The 20,992-nt window shown below is 38.5% G+C and overlaps 3 protein-coding genes across 3 annotated transcripts in view; 2 read left to right on the top strand and 1 right to left on the bottom strand.

Annotated features, from left to right (window-relative positions):
• The window catches only part of LOC134852180 (oligosaccharyltransferase complex subunit ostc-like), a 506,030-nt gene extending 495,573 nt beyond the window's left edge, over window positions 1–10,457 (bottom strand). The window contains exon 1 of the mRNA XM_063868492.1: window positions 10,454–10,457. The gene's annotated coding sequence lies outside the window, so the exon portion shown is untranslated. The remainder of the gene's footprint in view (window positions 1–10,453) is intronic.
• On the top strand, window positions 3,730–5,622 carry LOC134851177 (phosphatidylserine synthase 2-like). The gene has a single exon (XM_063867147.1). It carries the CDS (start codon window positions 3,861–3,863, stop codon window positions 5,289–5,291), a length of 1,431 nt encoding a protein of 476 aa, XP_063723217.1. The 5' UTR covers window positions 3,730–3,860; the 3' UTR covers window positions 5,292–5,622.
• Window positions 10,458–18,712: 8,255 nt separating the features above from the next.
• On the top strand, window positions 18,713–20,790 carry LOC134851286 (fizzy-related protein homolog). The gene has a single exon (XM_063867300.1). The coding sequence runs from the start codon at window positions 18,810–18,812 to the stop codon at window positions 20,304–20,306; it is 1,497 nt and encodes a 498-aa protein (XP_063723370.1). The 5' UTR covers window positions 18,713–18,809; the 3' UTR covers window positions 20,307–20,790.
• The last annotated feature ends 202 nt before the right edge of the window (window positions 20,791–20,992 follow it).

Here is a 20,992-nt window from a genome sequence, read left to right as displayed (position 1 = left end):
TTAATAAAAATACAGTTATAAAGGCCCAAGCAGCGATCCCCGTTGGACTGTACTAGTAATATCCACAGTATCAGACTAGGCTGTTTGCTTGGTATTTTCCTCATTCTTCTAGAGGTTATACGCTTGCAAACCAGAGTACCGATTTTTTTTTCGGGTTAACAACTTGTTTAACAGAATCACATGTAACAGACCAAGAATTGTTTTCAAACTAGAATTATTCTTGTCCAAAAAATTCGGCCTGTTTCAACAATTGTCAGAAATTACACAGCGACGGAGCGTAGAAAAAGTTACCTATTGACGACTGGGACGTCAGTTACCTTGATTCTACTCGTTTTTTACCGTCTCGACCTAGTCAATTGATTTTCCGGTCTGTTTATGGGCTAACCATCATCTTACCGCTTTTGACCATCAGCCAAACGAATTTTATTCAGCTTCCCTTTATCTGCAAAAGTAGTTTCAAAGCTTGGTCTGGGATCCCCAGACAACGTGATTATCACTAAAAACAGGGCTAGAAACCATAATCAAAATATTTTTAGTAACAGTTATATGATGACTTTTTCCTCGCCCCTAGTTACTCATGCTCTGAAATAAAAAATCATAATTGATTTAAATTGTGCGTTCAAGTCATTACAGTAGCTAAAAGGTGCTTAATGTTTGCTATAATAGTCTCTGGGCACCGGGCCTCCAATTCCAATCTCTCCCACAATTAACGTCGTTACATCCTGATTTTTACTGCTCGTGAGGGTTCGGAGCAGTCCCGAATATCCCACTGGACCTTCCGGTTCCACTTGCTTTCACAACTAACCTCTTTATCGTGTCTGCGTATCACACTAGGAGCCTTCTGTTGTATCTGTTTCAATCAAATTTATCTTCTGGCTGCCGAATGTTCGTCGTCTCGTATCCGGCGGTTGTGTTTGACAAGTTGTCGTAATTAAGATGGCGGTCTTTTCGCATTTTTGAGAAATACCCTGGTTCTAATAGAATGTTTGAGCTCCAGAATATTTCCTCCAAAATGTTTCTGCTTTCCTTTTCATTACGATCTCAGCAATAAGGCTTTTATCGACGTTTTATCCGTTCGACGGAAGGTTCCGCTGTGCCATCTAGGGAAATGGCACATACAGTTTGTCTGTTTGTTTTATCGATTTAGTTGCCACATAGTAGAATTATAATTTTATCCTTAATTTCCAATCTAGTTGCTTTCAGTGTTTTGAATTTTTTAGGGTTTTTATTTTTACAATCCTTTATTTTGTATATTATGCTGTTTTCGTTTTTCTTTCATGTTGTTTTCGTCGGCTCATCTGTTGCTTTTAATTATTTTGTGAATCTCCTTTAATTGCCTTCGATTGTGGTCTTAACGTTTTTTCCGGAAATAGAACATGATTCCAGACAATTGTGAATATTTTTTAAGTTTTGTTTTGGAGTGGCCTTCTATTTTTTTGGGCTTAGTGGCTGAATTTTTCCGTTTGCTAGCTTGCGCTGCTAATTTTATGTTTAATCGCAAATGGTGCGAAGCTCCGCTTGCATTACAACATGTAATGCAACATGGTTGACTTTGCAATGCAAAACCGAGGGCATCTCACTAGCTGTTTGCTGGAAGAAAATGGGCGTTGGACCTTGTATCTAGACTTGTTAATATTTCATTTAAGTATATTTTTGAGGTAGTGAAGTTTTTCAATATCGGATTCCCAGGCTTCTTATCTTTGAGGTTAAACTCACCTTTGGAAAAAAACAGATTGAAAGTAGCCATTGACCATTGTAACTTTTTCTCCAACTGATGAAATGCATTTGCCGTCTTTGACAATCGATTTTTGAAGGTTTTCATTTTTGTGCAGATTTTTTAGATGTTTGTATGTGAGCTGAGTGTTTCGAGTACCTATCACCATTTCTTGATATTAAACTCGATCTTCCTTTATTGCTTTGTTCATATATAATTCTAACTTCAGTGAAGGAAGTTTTTGCGATAGTTCGTTGGTTCGAGTTTGCGTTTTTCATTTTTTCATGAAGTTTGAGGTACAAGGTGTAACTCAAAGCGGACGAGGTTGACATTTAGTTCTCCTGGGTTGTTTTTCCACTAAACCATGCAAGTGTTCGTGAAGCTCTTCGCACATGTTATTTTTGTTAAGGTGACAAACCGGATCGAAAGATTACCTTTGTTCGCGTTTCGTTGGAGTCGTCGGCACTGCCAAAAATTTTATAGTTTTGAATGTTAGCTTTTCTATCCTGACGAGGACACTCAAGTAGGATGTCGATAGTCTTGACCTCTGAGCAGTTGTAAATTCCAGTTAACTTTTCGTCGATACTTGCTTATATTTACAGCTTTTGAAAACATCAGATCCAGGATATTGTTTCCTCACGTTGCAAATCTTACTGCCTGTGTAAAATGATACTTTTCAAAAATTCCTCTAATTTGGTGTTCTTGGTTGTCTGGGCCACTACAATCATTCCAATTTGCGCTTTGGAAATTAGCATTACTACAAAGAATCGTTGCATATGGTTTTGGAAGTTCCGTCAGAATTTTATGAATTGTTTTGACTGTAACGGTATTTGCTGTGGCTAGTTTGGCTGTAAAAACATAAACAATAACATGTTTGTTATTAATGATGATGTGGCACGTAATGCAAAATTCGGGCTGTTTGTCGGATATTACTTTGGATGATAGTGTTTGTGTCACTGCTATTAACACTCCATCGTGCAGATTGTTCTGTCGATACTGATCCTTCAGATCTGTAATTATTGTATCAGTTAAGAGGCAGTTCTGATGTTACAATGTTTTTTTTTGCTCAACCAAGTCCTTCATAAACAGATGATGTTGCAGTTTATTGTTGCTATAGCATCTGCAAATTTCCTTCTCCGTTCTAAATTTTTAAGACTTCTCGCATTATTTTGCAAGATACTGACGAAAAATAGTCAAGTATTTTCTTCTTTTCAGCTTCCATTACTACTTTTTCCGTCATTCAGTAGTTCCAAACTCCGGATTTTTTCGTTTGGATTTCCCTCGTTTAAAAGTTCTCTTCTTCATTAAAGCACATTATTTCTTTCATTGCGTCTTGTTTTGACAGAGCAGGTAACACATAGATGGGTTATTGTTATATTTTCCCATTTTTCAAAATTCCAAGGTTTTTACCTGACCTGATTGAAACTTTTTTGAAGGAAGTGTGATGTAAGTGTGTTATTAAACTTTTTGACCAGCTGATTAACCTTTAGAAAAGAGCTAGATGATTGATTGATGATTGATTAAAACTGAATGATGATAGTGATTCGGAGAAATTAACTCTTTCTTTCTTTCTTTCTTTCTTTCTTTCTTTCTTTCTTTCTTTCTTTAAAAAAAATTGTTTCAAACCGGTTTACATGGTTACGCAATTGTCGAGAAGCTGAGCTTAATATCTAAGGCTTTTTTTAAATCGCACTGCACTAATGCTTATTCTGGTGATAAAAACAATAGTCTCTGTTTTTATTGCCAAAATTCGTGACACGAAGAGAGCTGTTGTTTGATTCTTTTTTTTTTTCGAAATCATGCGATAACATTAAACAGTCAAATTATCCTGAATCATGTGTGAAAATTCTAGTTTTACTTTTTGTCGCCTTGCTATATTACGGTCAGACGTTTCATGGCTTAATGGGTGTTTGTCGACATCTAAAACTTGTGACGATAGTTCCTTTGATTTAATCTGCTGATAATATACATCTAAAGACAAAAGAATAATATCAGTTGGTATCTAGAACTCTTTCAGTCAGTCCTGTTTGAGCACTTGAACAATTTAATCGTACGCCTCCGTCAAATCAATTCTTAATCATTTCTCTCTTCAGGTTTATCTGACAGGAAGACCAAGAGACCAAATTATTTTTGTATTATATCAATCATGACACCGCATGCTGCAAAATTTGATACTCCAAGACGAAGAGGTCGCTCGCCAACTAGCTCGCCTGACAAATCAAGTGATGACGCCTCGCCTTCAAAAGACTTCCGTAGATCTCATAGCGTATGCATTGCGCCAACTAAAGACGGCAAACAGCACTCGAGAAACATCGAGAAAATCGTTTTCTCAGATGACGGAAAAGTGAAGTTCTACGACGATGGCAACTTATCAATTGCACCTCTTTGGTCCTACCACACCTTTAGTGTTCTTGTTGTCATGATTTCTATTCTTGTTTATGAAGCTTTCTTTGTATCAGTAAACGATGACACATCGTATAATGTTAGACGAGGCGTGTTAGCCGGTGCTATTGGCTACATCTGTTACGGCCTTACTCAATGTGACAGTGGTCCATTTCAAAGGCCGCATCCAGCATTCTGGAGGTTCTTTGTTTGTGTTTCGCTTCTATACGAGCTCGGAGTTATTTTTATACTCTTCCAAAATATCGACGATGCTCGATCGTTAGTGTGGGAGTTGGATTCTAGTTTAGGACAACCTCTGGAGGAGCAAAGCTACGGAGGAAGTTGCGATCTTTGGGATCCCACTTTGGATGATCCAATGGGAAACTTCTGGGGCAAATGTGATGTGTTCATTCTCGCTCACGTGGCTGCTTGGTGGGCCAAAATGATGATTGTCAGATCGGTGTGGCTTTGCATGACAATGAGCTTTCTCTTTGAGTGCCTCGAATACAGCTTAGAACACCAGTTGCCTAACTTTGCCGAATGTTGGTGGGATCACTGGATTTTGGATTTTGTTGTCTGCAATGGTCTGGGTATTTGGCTTGGAGGAGTATGCTTGAAGTATTTGAATGCAAAGAACTACCACTGGCGAACCCTTTGGAGCATACCGTCAATGAAAGGGAAAATTTCACGGGTATTCCTTCAGTTCACACCGTACTACTGGACCGAGTTTCATTGGAATCCGTTTCTGAGTATCCAGAGATATGTGAGTTTGACAGCTGTTGTCTGGCTCTTTCTGATAGCTGAGGTGAATTCTTTCTATCTGAAAACTTTGTTTTGGATTCCGCCACCTCATTGGTTGAACATTACTAGGCTGATCATTCTGAGTTTTGCAGCTGCTTCCAGTTGCGCTGAGTACTACGCCTTCACAACAAATGCGAAATGCGTCAAAATTGGTCACCAAGCATGGATTCTGATTGCTATTGTCGCAACAGAAGTTCTCGTTGTCTGTAAGTTCTCAAAAAACGTCATCACTCTACCACCGCCGAGTTATATCATCTTGTTTTGGTCTATTGTTATATCATGCTGGCTGGCCTACGCGGTTCATCAATTTATAGTGCCAGCGATTGCCAAAGTGCTCGCCAGACGAAGTCTTTACTTCAATAAAGGGTCTAAAATGACCACAGCTACCGATTGACTCCGCAGTGTTACATCAAAAATACAGTTGACTTCCGCAGTTTTGACTTGCGGATCCATTAATTGTGCTGTCATCAGTTATCTACAGTTATTGTGATTTTATTTTGTTGTACATAGAGTTTATATAATCTTTCTTTATAAAATGCCTTATATCAAATACGTATCATAGTATATGCCTTGAATTTGTACATTTGCCAATCGTATAATCAGACCTCAGTGTCAGATATCACCATATCACTGGTGCTTCTATTTCAAATGCTCAATTTGACTATCATTTTTTATTTGTAATTTAGTGTGTTTCATTCCGAGTAAGCATCTCACAAAATGTTATTATTAAAACATCATGGTTATAACAAAGTATCTTAATCTGGTTAGATGATGCCTGCTCGTTTCATGTTTTTCGGACTATGTCTTCCGGTTTGCATATAATTTAGTTTTTATATAAATTGTCGACTCGTGTTTCAATGTAACCAAGTTTGTATATAGAACTAATGAAAATGTTTGAAAACAAAATGGTCTTAGTGAGTTACTCACATTTGAATCAGTTACTTGAATCAGAACAGTTGCGAGTTACTTGAATCAGATTTTGAACAAGGTTTTGTCAGTTGCGTTTGAGCTCACAGTAAGATAAAAATAAGATTATTCAATCGGATGGCCGAAATTTTGGTAAGCATCAAACTAAGTCGAAGTTAAAACAAGTGCACCCAGTAAATTGTTGTCTTATCGATTGATGAACTTAAAGATTGTCTTGCACACGTTTTTTATAAAAACATTTAAAACAGTTTCAAGCAGAGACATACAAATTAAACATGAAAAAATGAAATGACCAGTATTCTGTGTGCTCCATACTTTTTTGGTAACCAGCCAGAGGCCTAACCCGAAGATTAATTGTTTAAGGTTAACTAAGCCTTGTTTATTTTACAAAAGGACCTCACGTTGTAAATTGCAGCGCACGTGCGAGTTGAACCCGCAATCAAATGATTTCTGGGCACCATCACTACCGATGCGCTCAACGCCATATTGAAGAAAGCATTTTTTTTGTTTCTCGGCTAGCGAAAGTAGTTTGTTCCAGTTATATTCAAGTCGGTTGAATTGTTTTCAAGAGTGCAAATCATAACTGGAAATGCTCATATGAACGCATCGAACGCTTCGTTGAGTTGATGCAATTGAGAAAGAAGAACACATTTATACGAAATGCCTTCGATCCTCCTAATGCACGACCGGGATAGTTGGAACTTTTAAATGTTAGAGGAGTAATAATAACTTCGTCATAATAAATTCGCTGTTCGTTTTCACAGAAAATTAGTTCAATTTTCCGCTTCCGTTAGTTGTTTTTTTTTGTCTGCGTGTTTAATTTTTTGGCTAGTTGTCATATATATCTAAATATCTACCTATCTATCTATCTATACTAAATTTAATATATCTACCTATCATCTATCTATACCATGTTTAAACGTATAAATTTTTGCATGTTTGACGAAAGAATTTTTGCGCGTTGAAGATATTTCCTATATTGCAATGCTTGAGAATTTTTTAAATCGTTTTCCCAGTTTTTGAATGCCAGGTTAATTTGAAGGCCCTTAACAATATTTGAGAATTTTTTAAATCGTTTTTCCAGTTTTTGAATGCCAGGTGAATTTGAAGGCCCTTAACATTATTTGAAATTCCCAATCCTATAATTGGGTACTGTCAGGGCGATCTCATTGGTTTGAAGTCTTGCCTCAAATTATGACTGCAATAAAACCTGATAGTTTCCGTGATATGCCGTTTTTATGATATTTCAATTTTTGTTTCAAAATACTTAGATTTAGAGAATCCAACCGAAATTGTAAATCTAAACTCTGGGATGGGGTGTTTTCCGGGTACACTATGGGTTGCAATTCTGCACTCCAAATGTGACTGCTTATGTCCTTTTGAATTTTAAAATTTAGCGTTTTTTGCTCAGATCTTGTCAGTAATCTCAGATCCAACTAGCCATCCATCGATTTATTCATCCTTCCACTGATCTTTGAGACAAGCTATCCATCCATTTAGCTATCCTTCCATTAGCTTCCATAGTGCTTCCTTACATCAATTCTACCATCAATCCAGCCATCCATCAATCATTCCATTCTTCAATGCTACCATTCAACCTTCCAATATTTCCATCCTTCCATCCATCCATCAAAGCAATCCATCCAACCAGCCATCCGTTCATCAAGCCATCCATCCACTCAGCCATCCATCCAATCGTCAGCCATCTCTCTATCCAGCCATCCATCCAAAAAGCCAGCCGTCCGTTTACCTTCCCGTCAGTCCATTAATTCGTCAAGCGGCTAAGATATCCATCATGTCATCCATCCATTCATCTAGCAATTTGTCCGACCAGCTATTCATCTAGCCGTCCATCCATCCAACTAGCCATTCATCTAGCCGTCCATCTATCCAACCAGCCATATAATTCATTCTTCCATCCATGCCTTAAGTTAGCCGGCCATCGATCTATCCAGCCATCAATTCATCGAGCCTTTCAGTAATTAAGCACTTCATCCATTTAGCCATCGATCCATCTAGAAGTTCATCCATCAACCAATCCAGCCACGATCCATCGATATAGCCTTCCAATCAAAGAATCAGCCATCCATCTATCCTGCCATCCATAAATTTATTCATCCAACCAGCTTTCAATCCCGCCATTCAACCAATTATCCTTTCATCAAGCAATCCATTCAGTCAGATAGCCAACCAGTCGTCCATACATCTAGCCAATCATCCATCGACTAACCATTTATTCAACCAAGCATATGTATTAGAAGCCATCCATACAACCATCCATCTAACCTTCAATTCATTCAGAGTTATATGCATCCCGCCATCCATGCACCCACGCATTCCATTATTCATGTTACCCGCCATCCATGCATCCCTTTAGTCTTGGATCCAGACATGTAGCCCTCTGTCCAGCCAATTGTCTATTTTACCATCCAACCAAGCAGTCATCCATTAATGCAGCCATCATTCAGCCATCATGCAGTCATCCATTGCTCCAACCAGTCATCTATCCAACCTGTCATCTAGCCATGCACTCATCGATCCCTCCCGGTCTAGCCCATCTCTAAACTGTTATGCATCCACTCAACCGACCATTCTTTGAACCACCATCTAGCCATTCAGTCATTCATCCATCATCCTGCCTTCCATCCATCCATCCAGTCAACCAGCTATCCATCTATCAGAGTGGAATCAAAAGTGTTTTAAATTGATAGAAAACATCAAAAAATGTTTTTTTAAGTCACTCAATGCTCTCAAACACGAGGCAAGCTTTGAAACTTCTTCGTATCCCAATCGGTTGTGGAGATCAGTGTGATTAAATTCTATTGACGAAAACACTAGTTCCACGCCAGTTGAACTTGGAACAAGGGTCTTAAGTTTAATGGCAAGGTCAGTCAAGTCGATTTCCATAGCACCTGTTGTTTTAAGTGTTCTTTGGAATTTTTGAATCTTGCAGTCCGGAGACTCTTTGAGTTGACGCCCTATTCTGTCTTTTTCTCGGCCCGTGTAATCAGTGAAGCTAGCCATCACAAGCGGCGATTCATCTCGTATCCATTGCTGTGGATCACTTCACTCTTTGTTTGTTAAACATTTCCCTGCTTTTTTCGGGTGCAATTTTATTCGCTAAGGACCAAACTTCCGGGACTGAGTTGTTGAACCTCAGTTGCGTTTTTCAAGCCATTCTCAGTTTTGCCACCCTTGACTTCAAAAACAGTCTATCAAATCTTTCGAAGTTTCGAGAGTGTCTGCAATTGATACTCGATCTTCTTGTATTTGATCCAATGCGACGGACATTTAAACAAGTTGCTCCTGTGTCGAAGTACACATGTTGTTTCTCAATAACCTTCTTCATCTTCGGCCTTTCCTCAACATACCATTCAAGAAGCCTGCAAGCTGAGTTCCATTTTGTATCACTTGGAAATGGCGGCTTGCGTGCTCCTTCTTCTTCAAGCCAGGCTTTCGGTAGATGTGTGTTGCGAAAAATCTTCGCAAAATCTATTACCTGCTTTGCAACTGCAGTGGGAATAAGATCTTTTGCCCGCAGATTCAATTCATGCCGCACAGCCATACTGAATCATACTGGTGTTGGCGGATACAGTTCGCCTCATCCTCGCCATTTGTTTGCATTATCTGTGACTACTGCAACTACTGTTACGTCAAACTTCTTCTGCCAGTTTGATTTGCTGCTCTGCTAACTCGGAAATATGCTCACTGGTATGCGCATTTCCGCTAGTATCTGCAGATCCAACTATGTATACCTTGTTGAAGAACTGAATGGACGTCGTGACAATTGGTTCGTTCGACACATTTCACTAGCCGTCAATTGATAGAGGGTGACATTTGTACCTTTCAAAGATTCTTTCGACTTGTTTTCTAAGTTTGAATGTAATGTATCCATTATCCCGCTACTAGGTTTTTCTCGTGAAGGTGGAATATATCCTGGATGAATACTCTCAACAATAGTCTTGAAATTCAGAGAGTCAACTGACCTGAATGATATGTTGTTAGCTAAGTAGAGCTTGCCAATTTGCTCATAATACCTCAGACTACCTTTGATTGTGCAATTTTAGTTGAAACAACATATCTGGTAAGTTATGGTTGTTTGGCGCTTCTTCGTGCTTTATGAACTACGTTGCGAGAACTGGAGATCGAGCTGCTGCCTGTGGGAAACTCGTTGTGCTTGGAATTGAATATTTTTTCAAGCGCTCAACTAATGCGGCTGGATTGTTGTTGCAAAGCCTGCACTGGGCTTGGTTGCTGTCTAATCTGACGAGAGGCACCCTTATCGGGTCAATTGGTCCTCCGGCATACGAGCGCGTTCCCATCTTTTCATACTAGACGCACTCGCTCACAATGTCAATCTGAAGTAAGCTTGCATAGATAAACAATGAACACAACAAACCAGCCAGGAATGTCAAATAAACACGTGCAAACAACAGCTAACGCAGAAAGTTCTGCGTCAGAAAACCCTGGACTATAGATTACTCCATTGAATCTTGTTGGCTGAGCCGGGCTCGAACTCGGGCGTGGGGCTGTGAAGCAATTGCTCCATCTACTCGGCCACGCGGTAGCCTTATCTCAGCAAATAAACTAATTAAGTATCAATTGTATACAGCATACAAACTAAATACAATTTAATAAGCAGATGCATTAAGCAAAACGAGGTTATTGAACGCAAAGTAAGGGGAGCAAGTTAATAAATTACATCAATAAAAATATTGAAACTAAACAATTGTTTTAAAACACTGTTTTACACTGTTTTAAAACACCACCACCCTGCCATCTATCAATTTAGCCCAGTACCCATCCTGCCATCTTCCCATTCATCCAGGGATCCACTTATCTCAGCCAGCCATCACTGATCCTGCAATCCATCCGGCACGCCATCCAGACGTTCAGTCAGTCATCCATTCAGCCATTCATCATCGATATAGCCGTCCATCTATCTAGATATCCATCCGCTTCGCCTCTATCATCAAGCCATCCGTCCACTCACAAGCTAGTGCAGCTCACCCTAGGGTCGAACAAGCTCAACTATGCTTGGTCTTAGACCTATTTTTCACGAGAAAGCGAATGGGCTTATCCCGGAAGCTCTACGAGGAAGATTTGTTAACTTAAAAGCCAACTGTCCCACCAGTCTTCCATCCTCGAATGGCACCAACTGGGCGATCATTGTAAATCGGTTATGATTGGTTCAAACTGTTTGATGGATTTGTGTATAAAGGTAATTGTTTGCTCTATAATTTTTCCTACATTTTTTGAATATTGAGGGGCTAAATATTTTTAAAATATTTTTTAAATTGTTGGTTAGTTAAGAATAGTGGGAAAGAGTAGCTTTTTTTTCAAGTAAAAACAGCAATTTCACCGTACACCAGTGCGTGTACAAAGTTGTTTGATAAACACATTGGAAAAAGTTGGTATATGAGGAAAGCTGAATGTTAATTGACCACGTGATTAAAAGCTGAATGTAGTAAAACTGACACCAAGTGGTAAGGGTTAAAATATAGTTTTACTATTTTAATTTGTTGGCATTGTCGCAAAATATATTAATGGGTAAACGCAATTGCAAGTTTCTTTTTAATTGAAAAAATACAGCCTTTTGAGGAGTATTTTTGATCATTTTTGCTTGAAAATGAAAAACAATTCTGATATCAGTCGAAAGAGCACTTGATTTGATCTACAATCTAAAAAATTCAATTGATATCAGGTTGTTCTAAGGTCTACAAATTGTCTCTTCGTTAACTATTCGAGCGTCGTGCAAATTTGCCTGAACGTCGGGAGAAATTGAATATTCGAACCTCGTGAAAATTAAGAAGCTTTATTTCTGTATATTAGAAAAACATTTTGCAAAGTGATATTTTTCATGAGTGATATTTTTTCATAATTAGCCTTTTTGAGCTTTTTCATTCCGTTGGAATGTTTTTGAAGATCGAAGAGTATGGTTTTCAAGACTCCAAAAGTATTAACTGGACGAAAGGAAACGCGAAGTCAAGCTTTTCTTCAAAAATTCTCCATTCATAGACCACTATGAACAAAGTTTCCTTGGGTTAAACACATACATTACTTCGACCAACAGAAAATGAGTTGAGCACCCATCTATAATTCAACTTTTTGCTTCAAGGAATTACCAGTTTATTCATGGTTTAAACATGCCAGTTTCTGCAACCTGTCGTAGTTTATCTCAACGGTGTTAAAAGTTTCAATATGTCTGAGTTTTAAAAAATCTGGCATTTTGAACTCGTTTTTCTCTTGGTTTATTTCTAACTGAATTAACAAAATAATTCTTATCGCTCTGATAATAAAATTTGCTCTCCACTTAGAATTTTTTTGTAGGCAGTGTAAACTGCTATAATCAGAATCGGAATAAACTGGTAAGTCCTCGAAACCTAAAATTGATACTTTTATAGAGAAAAGTAGCTCAGATCATTCGCTGATAGTCGATATAAAAATTTTGATTGCTCACTGAAAGAACGTTGCCCAAAATGGACTTGAATAACAGGGATTTCAGAAAGTGCGCAGCAATGTTTAATGAGCAGAAGTGTTTCGCACAAACCAAAGAAACTGAGTGCGGTCTGTATTTAGACAACCGCGGTCTCTTTCCTTTTCCCCCACCTACAAATTTTTATATTTAAAATTACTGTTCACATTGTCCGATTGTCATGAAAATCGACATGCAGACTTATTAGGCCATAACAAACATATTTGGTTTTCATAATCAATCTTCTAAAACCACTCGTTAGACCGTAAAATTGATGCTCGTGTGAGGTGGGGGGGGGGGGGGGGGGGGTGAAGAAAAAGAGCACAACCGCGTATTCCTATTCAGTAAGCAGACAAATACTGTATGAACCAATCAGAATCGAGATGGGAAAGCAAACTTACGAAATAAACAATTATCATTTATATTTTTCTTCCTTGTCTCGATTCTGATTGGTTAATACAGTATTTGTCTGCTTACTGACGAGTAGGGCTCTTTTTCCTTTTCCCCCCACCTCACAAGAGCATCAGTTTTATAGTCCAACGAGTAGTTTTACAAGGTTGAATATGAAGACCAAATATGTTGTTCAAGGCCTGATGAGTGTACATGTCAATTTTCGGCTCTTTTCCAGTCCCCCCCTTTCAAATTCAACTTTGAAAAGCTTATTTAACCTTGTCATAATTCAATGAAATTTGGCGTGGTGAACAAATCAACAACTGTGAACAGATTTGTTCTTCATACTTTACAGCGTAACATCACGCATTTAGCCGTAAAAACACGTAAAACAAACATAAAACTCGCTATTTTGAAAGGTGGGGGGGGGGGGGGACTGGAAAAGAGCCCAATTTTCATGACAATCGGACAATGTGAACAGTTATTTTAATTGTAAAAATTTGCAGGTGGGGGAAAAAGGAAAAAGAGCCACGATTAGGAATACGCGGTTGTCTAAATACTGCTACAAAACCCACAGAAACGCACCCTTTTTATAAACTTCAAATTACGCGATTTATTTCAAGTTCTGTTTTGAGTACGCACTAATAATCCTTTGTATGCGAACACGTGCAATTATATGATAATTTTTGAGACGCTACCAATTTTAAGAACGATTTGGCACAATTCCTCGTATCTGTAAGTTTGGCTTCCATCCTAAGTTAATAACTACACTAGTGGGCAAAAGTAAACCCAAATTCAGGTTTTTACTCTCTAAAATGCCTAATTTCAAGGATCTTTTTCGACAATAGTTGCTTCAAATGTTACGTTTTTTTTCCACCGACAGTAAATGATCTAAGATACCCTCTCTGAAAGTCTCAATGGCTCTTTTGTCTTCCTCACACACCTGCGGATTTGTACAACTCAAACTATTGTTCGCGTTGTCTGATTGTTATGAAAATTAACATGCGGACTAACTAAGTCACGACAAACATATTTGGTCGTCATACTTATCCTTGTAAAACCCTAATTACACCATTAAATTGAGGTGTCTCAATTTTGGATTTGAAGCACATCAGTTTTTTCGGACCTGAAAAAGCTAGATTTCACAATTTGTAATTTTTTTTTCAATATTGTGAAGTTATAAGAAACAAAAGAGTAAGAATTTGTGACACTGAACAATGCCATTTGTTCTTTATAATATTTCCATTGCGTGATCAACTTTTTCTATTTTGCTCATTCAAAAAAATTTTCACTCCCATTTTCAGATCCGGAGCAAAGCTCTTTTTCCTTCCCCCCCCCATAACATAAGCATCAATTTTATGGTGTAACGAGAGGTTTAACAAGGTTAATCATGAAGACCAATTATCTTTGTAATGGCCTAATTAGCTCACATGCCAGTTTTCGTAACATTCGGATAACGTAAACAAAATTTCAGCAGTAAAATTTTGCAGGTGGGGGGAAAAAGGAAAGAGCAAAATTGGCAAGTTCTTCAATTTCAATATAAGATTTTTAGAAAGGGTAGCTCAGATCATGTGAATTCGGTCGTTGTCACAATTTGAGTGAGACTCGAAGCTAATTTATGGCCAAAATTGTCCGCCTCTTTTCCACTCCCCCATTCGAATTTCAGTTTTGAAAAATTATTTGGCTCTTTTTCACCCACCTCACGTGAGCATCCTTTTTGTGGTTTAACGAAGGGTTTTTTAAGGTTGGGTATGAATAGCAAATATGTTTGCCAAAACTTAATTAGTCTGCATGCCATTTTTTTTTACAATCGGACAATGTTAACAGTATGTTTATTAGTTAACTTTTGCAGGTGGGGTGAAAGGTTAAAGAGCCAATTATTTTAACGTTGTCATAATGTAAGGAAACTTTGCCAGGTGAGCGATTTAACTATTGCAACCATTTGTTCTTCATAACTTGCATCGTTACATCACGCATTCAGCAATAATAACACTTGGGACCAAGGAAATTGAAATGTGCATAGGGAGGGGTGAGTAGAAAAAGGCCAATTGTCCTTAAAATCAGGCCTTCCAGAGATTAAAAATCTTGCCCACTACCAGGGACGGGCTCTTTTCCAGTCCCCCCTACGGTTTTTTCTTAAATTCATCATGTGAAAGTCTGGTTAAAATGACTTTTCATAATATGAACTACATTAAAACGTGGCAGCGTGAACAGGTGAACAAATTGCTACAAAATTTCTAACATTGCAACGTGACGTGTGAAGAATTTTTGAACAGCTTTATTTTACGAGGGGGTTGGGAAACTGGAAAGAGGTCAGGGGCGGATCTAGAATGTTCTCGAGAGGGGGGGGGGCTTTTCTCGACTTTTTTTTAAGTCGATCAAATTGATTTTCCGAGCTCTCCCAAAGCACTAAAATGACCTTGTTTTGGTAAGATTTTGCGCCGCTGGCAAAATTTTGGGCTCTTTTTCCTTCCCCCCCCCCCCACCTGCAAGATTTTTCTAGTGAAGTTTTGTTCACTTTATCCGAATGTTACAAAAATTGGCATGCGAACTCATTAGGCAATGACAAACATTTTTGGTCTTCATAATTAACCTTGTAAAACCCCTCGTTGCACCATAAAATTGACGCTTATGTGAGGTGGGGGGGGGGGGGGTTGGGTTGAAGGAAAACGAGCCAAATTTTGAAAAATAGACCAAAAAAGGCGTTTGTAGGCTTTTTTGGAAATTTTGACCAATTTTTTGACCAGGCCCCCGCAAAATTAGTATATATTGGCGCCGAAGAAGCCCTTAGAAAATTTTTAGGGTCAGTCACCAAATATGGATACATCAAAATAGTACAAAGGGGGACCCTTTGGGTCTGTAGGTTGTCGAATCCCTGAGGGGGGGGGCGTCCGCCCCTTCCCCTTAAAACCCGCCCCTGCCGACTACTTTACCTACAAAAATTGCTCTCTACAATTTTCCACTGAATAGCTTGTCTTCCAATTTTATATGCCTTTGATGTTAACTTGGAGAGGAGCCTAAAAATGAGGCCTTTTTTCATTACGAAAAAATATAGTTGCAGTAAAGATTTTTTAAAAAGATTGTCCTTCAGAATTTACTTTTTTTTTCAAAGATTGTCTTTTTCAGAAGTGTTATTTGGAACTAATCTGCGACTAAGATCACCGCTCCAGTTAGAATGGGAGGCGCACCTAGTACTTCTGAATCAAGACCAGTCTCTTCCGCCTCCAACGCCCCTGGGTATAACCCAGACACAGAAACAAAATTGAAGGAAACTACAGCCCCGAAAGTTGACTACGCCAAGACACCTCAGGAACTGCTGGAAGGAAAACCGAGATGCAAATCATGCTGCGCGTGTCCGGAAACACGAAAACTAAGAGACGAGTGTGTTGCTGAGAAAGGCATAGACAGTTGTCAGGAGTTCATAGATGCCCATAATAAATGTATGACCGACATGGGTTTTAACATGGGCACTAAACCTCCATGTGAAGAGAAAAAGTAGGAAGATATTGAATATGTTGACTTGCAATCTTCTGATGACTAATTTGGAATCATTTTGATTTTGAGATTATTGTAACATTGTACCAAAGTTTTATTTTGAATAAAGTTTAAATATGAAAAACATAGTAACATAAGAATGTAAATGTAATTAAAATGTAGCTCTTCGATAGTTACACTTGCCAGACAATGTGTCTTGTTAACGGGAACTGGACTTTTTTCCCGTAAACAACTTTGTCCACAGGACTCACTTCTGAACGTCTGGACTCATCTCTACCTTGTTTCATTATGTATTCATTTTTTTGCGTTCCTGGCCGACAGCATAGAGGTAACGAATATGCCTGGGACGGTAATGGTCCTGGGCTCGAGTCTGACCAGGACTTGTTTTTTTTTTCAAACGGGAAATATTCTGTTTCAAAAAAATTGTCGGCCAATGATTTTCAGCACTCCCCTCCGCAGTTTTCAAGTTGGTTGTATGCTTACCAATCTTTTTGTTGAAGTTTCATTTTTTGTTTTAGAAGTTATTTTTTTCACTTTTTGCAAAATTTTTAGTTTTTCTCAGAAACTTCTCCTGATTTGCTCCTCTGTTTGCCTGCATTCCCCTTTAGAGTTTTTTACCTGACCCCTCTGTCTACAGCCTTCAAAACAGTGCGGGGGAATATTTGATCCATATTTTTGATTTTAGTTTTGTTTTCTCTAAAATTACCTTTCTCAAATATGCGTTTTTGGGTTCAACGGATAGAACTCTTTTAAAAAGCACCCCTTCATTAGTTGCAACGACCAAATTTTTTTGCACACAAGTTATAATCAAGTTTTTGACCGTTTTGTGGATCTTGTCGACTTATTCACCTGGACTTATCATCTTTTCGACCGCCTGGAGTATCTGGCGTAGAGGCAACACACCTGCTTTGTGCTTTTTCGGACTATCGCCTGTCGGCTTAGTTCCTGTAGCCCGATTTTTTTGAAGATTTTGCTTTCTTTTAAGCTGCTCTAACAGCCATGCTTGTCAAAGCCCGGGAGTTCGATTCCAGTCGGGATCTGTTCTTTAGCAAACTGATTTTTTAAAGTTTTTTGTCTGTCTGCTTATTTGTGCCGCCAGTTTTTGACGTCTTTTTTGAAAGTTCGGCTTCGTTCTAGCTTTTTGAAAGCGCCTTGCAAAATTTCTAATGGCGCAGGTATTTTTGTTTGATCTTTTTGGATTTTTTTGCATTTAAAACTTTTTATGATAAAATTTTTCAAGTTTTGTTTTCAATTGATTTTAATCTCTTCTTTGTATCGCAAGTGGTGCAAAGCTCATCTTCGCCTCTGTGTATAATTTTTGAAGATTCTTTTTTCCTAATTGTTACGAGCCTGGATCCTTTTTCCTTGTAAACATGAAACTGTAAAAAGAATTTTTCGAATCGCCTCTGAGCAGACCAGGATTGATGTTTTGCTCTTTACATTTGGCAGATTAAGTGGCGAACTCCCCCAACTTTCTAAATTAACTTTCTGGCTTCTTTCCAGTTTCCTATCGTCTAATCAAAATTCAAAACCGTTTAAAATAAATCACCCGTGTATTTGAATGAAAGAAGTGTTGTTCAAAAATTGTTTACTTGTCCACACAGACAAGTCTCAATGCAGTCAAGAACACCAAAAGTGATTTCGTAGATCGAATTTCAGAAATAATCAATGAGTTCGCGAAAGTGGACTTTAGCTCTAACCAATCATACTAAACTTATAAGCGTCAGCAACTAAACAATATGGAACAGCATTTCCATCTGAGGTAAGAATAATCCAAGCAAATGAAAGCTCCCAAAAATTGTCAAATCGTTGGTGGGATAATTTTGTTACTGGGCTGGGGGATGTAATGAAAAAGAGCAAAGTAATCACCGAGAATTTTCTATTGTAATTTCAAAGAGAGGCTGTGTTGAGAACCTGGCCGGGAAAAGTGTTCGTTTTTGCAATTTGTAATAACAGATTCTTAAGCCATTTTTTATCGACCCCCATGTTTTCAGCTTCCTTCACAGTCATATTATGTGCTTTGACGTTTTCGTGGCCTCACATTAATACAATTTTTTTTATTTTACCAAGTGGTGTTCCTCGGTTTGGTGTGAAAGTGCATGGTAGCTTCATTTCAACATTTAGAATTGGTGATCCTGCAGAATGGTCTGGTTTGTAGTTTCCCAACTTCTTTACACAAGTTAACGTAGTGTAGACAGTCGAGTCAGTTGTCCAGTTTTTCCTAACAAGTGTGCTAGGTTATCTTATGCAAGGCGTTTTCTTGCAACTTCTCAGAGCTATTTTGGGCCGTTTTTTTTTCGCTGGCGCGCTTCTGTTTGAAGTTCTTGCCGATGTTTTTCAAAACTCCTTAATTTTGAAATAGCACACATTGCATTCAAAAAATTGGTTCAAATCAGCAAGCGTTATCAGATCGGAGCATAGTTTTTTTCTGGATCATCAGTGGCTCAATTGATAGACAATTCGTTTCTCAGACCATTTTACGATTCTTTGAAAAATAATTTTGTTATGTGGTTGGAATTTTCAGGTTGTTTTGGTTAGATTAGCGGGACAACTTGTAGTTAGCGTTGATTGCTTTTTGATTGAAAACTTGACTTACTAGAAAAATTGACTGGAAAATTGATTAAAATGAACTCTGTAGATATATCTGACTCTCAATACGATTTGTTATCAAACGAGCAATTCATTGGAAAATTACGCGATGGAAGACTGGGTAAGCACATTTCGCCTCTCAAAGTTTTCTCGCCTTATGAACTTGCGTCTCCGGTAAAAAAGGTTTACGGGGACAGGTTTATTCCGCTAAGAACGTCGCCTCATTCGGTGAACTTAATCCGTCATAGGGTTTCTTCCGGTTCACCTCAAAGCGAGAGGTCTCCTAAAACTCCAAGTTCGAGTTCAACGCATGCTACAAAATTGTCGCCTTATCAAGTGATTTTGTCTGAGCAGTTATTGGAAACAAAGAACGAGCGAAAGGTGAAACGAACTCTCTTTAGCACGCCAAAAGTGTTCAACTTCAACTCCGAGACAATTACCGAAGACCATGAAAATTTCGACCCCGATAATTCGAAGTATTCAGTCGAAAATTTACAAATGTCTACTCCTAGCTCAAGATACCTGTCATCAATTACCGATGATCAGTCACCCAAGATAACGAGATCCCCGGTTCGAATCCTGGACGCACCGAGTTTGCAAAACGACTTCTACCTCAACATTCTGGATTACTCTTCGCAAAATGTGATTGGATTGGTTCTGGGCGATTTTGTGTACTTGTGGAGTGAAGGAAAAAGTTGGCCGCTGTTCAACGCGAGTTCTCTCGGACTTAGTCCGACGTCCCTGTCGTTTAACGAGGACGGTCGGATCCTTGCAATGGGAACCAATAGTGGTGCCGTGCAAACGAGAGACCTTCGCTCAAACACCGACAAGCCTTTGCTGAGTCAAAAAATGCACAAGAATAGAGTTGGCGTTCTTTCGTGGAAGAATGATCTGCTGTTCTCGGGATCAAAATCAGGTCTGATTTGCTGCAAAGATGTAAGAATGCCGATGAATAAAAATGCTCGCGTGTTTACCTCTCACGTACAAGAAGTCTGCGGGTTGAAGTGTTACTTTGACGGGAGTTTGTTAGCATCGGGATGCAACGACAACAAGGTTCTGATTTGGGACATAGGAAGTGGAAAAGTTGTTCACTCTTTCGATCACAAGGCGGCTGTGAGAGCTCTCAGTTGGAACCCTCACCGTCTGGGAACATTGACGACGGGAGGGGGGACTAATGACCAAACTGTGTACCACTGGAGCACCATGACAGGACAGCTGGTTTCAAAGAACCAAGTGGGATCCCAAATCACTGGTGTGTTCTGGTGTAAACATGCAAACTATTACGTCACAACTCAAGGGTACTCTACAAACGATATAATCGTGTGGGATGGAGAGAAGAATGAGAAGATAGCGACCCTGGACGGTCACAGTTCAAGGGTCATTTACGCTGCTTTGGCACCGAACAGTAGCACTCTGGTAACGGCTGCTGGACCTCCATGCAGCACTCTGAAATTTTGGAACGTGTTTCCGAAAAACGACTTAAGCAAAAGAAGTGTTCCGGATTCAGCGCTATATCTTTTCCAAACTCGATAAAGTCGATTTAGTGGTGTTCAAAAAACTGAGGCGGCAACTTAAAATTATGCAATTCCCTAAATTTCAATTCTAAAATGTAACCAATCTAGGAGCTCAGTAAGAGCTTGAAAGTACTTTAAAAATGATGGGAGAGTTTCAAAATTATGATTTGGGTCCAAACTTTGAGTGCAGTAAATTGGAAGCTAGAATCTGATTTATGTTTTGAGATATGTTATTGTTTATTTATTGAGAAATGTTCTTGTTTATGCATATCCTTTGCCTTGTTAGGTTAATCTTTTCTGTTTAGTGCAGTAATTAACCCCAAAATTATTCAAAAAGAACTTATTTGTTGAGCAAAAAATAAAAGTGCCTTACGAGTTCATGGTTTCTTGTAAATGCGGCAGTGTGCATCAAAATATGAAACCCTGCCTAAAATTAGAACCCATGAAAGTTTATTTTAGATTAAATAAATTTGGTTTAAAATGATGTCTAAATTGTTTTAGTTAAATTTCTTTCGAATTGATGATTGTTCTCGAAATTGTTTTCAATATCGATTAAAAAAGACTTTGCGCGCGCATAATTTAGTCTTTCTGAAACAGTTTTTTTTCCAAAAAATGAATAAAAGAAATTTTAAATGTTTTCTAGAAGATTTTTTTTAGAATTGAGCCGAAAAAAAAACAACCGACAGAGCTGAAAAAACATCCGAA

The sequence above is a fragment of the Symsagittifera roscoffensis genome, chromosome 7 (genome assembly GCF_963678635.1).
Source record: "Symsagittifera roscoffensis chromosome 7, txSymRosc1.1, whole genome shotgun sequence".
NCBI classification, from domain to species: domain Eukaryota; kingdom Metazoa; phylum Xenacoelomorpha; order Acoela; family Convolutidae; genus Symsagittifera; species Symsagittifera roscoffensis.
This window is presented reverse-complemented; position numbering and strand designations above follow the sequence as displayed.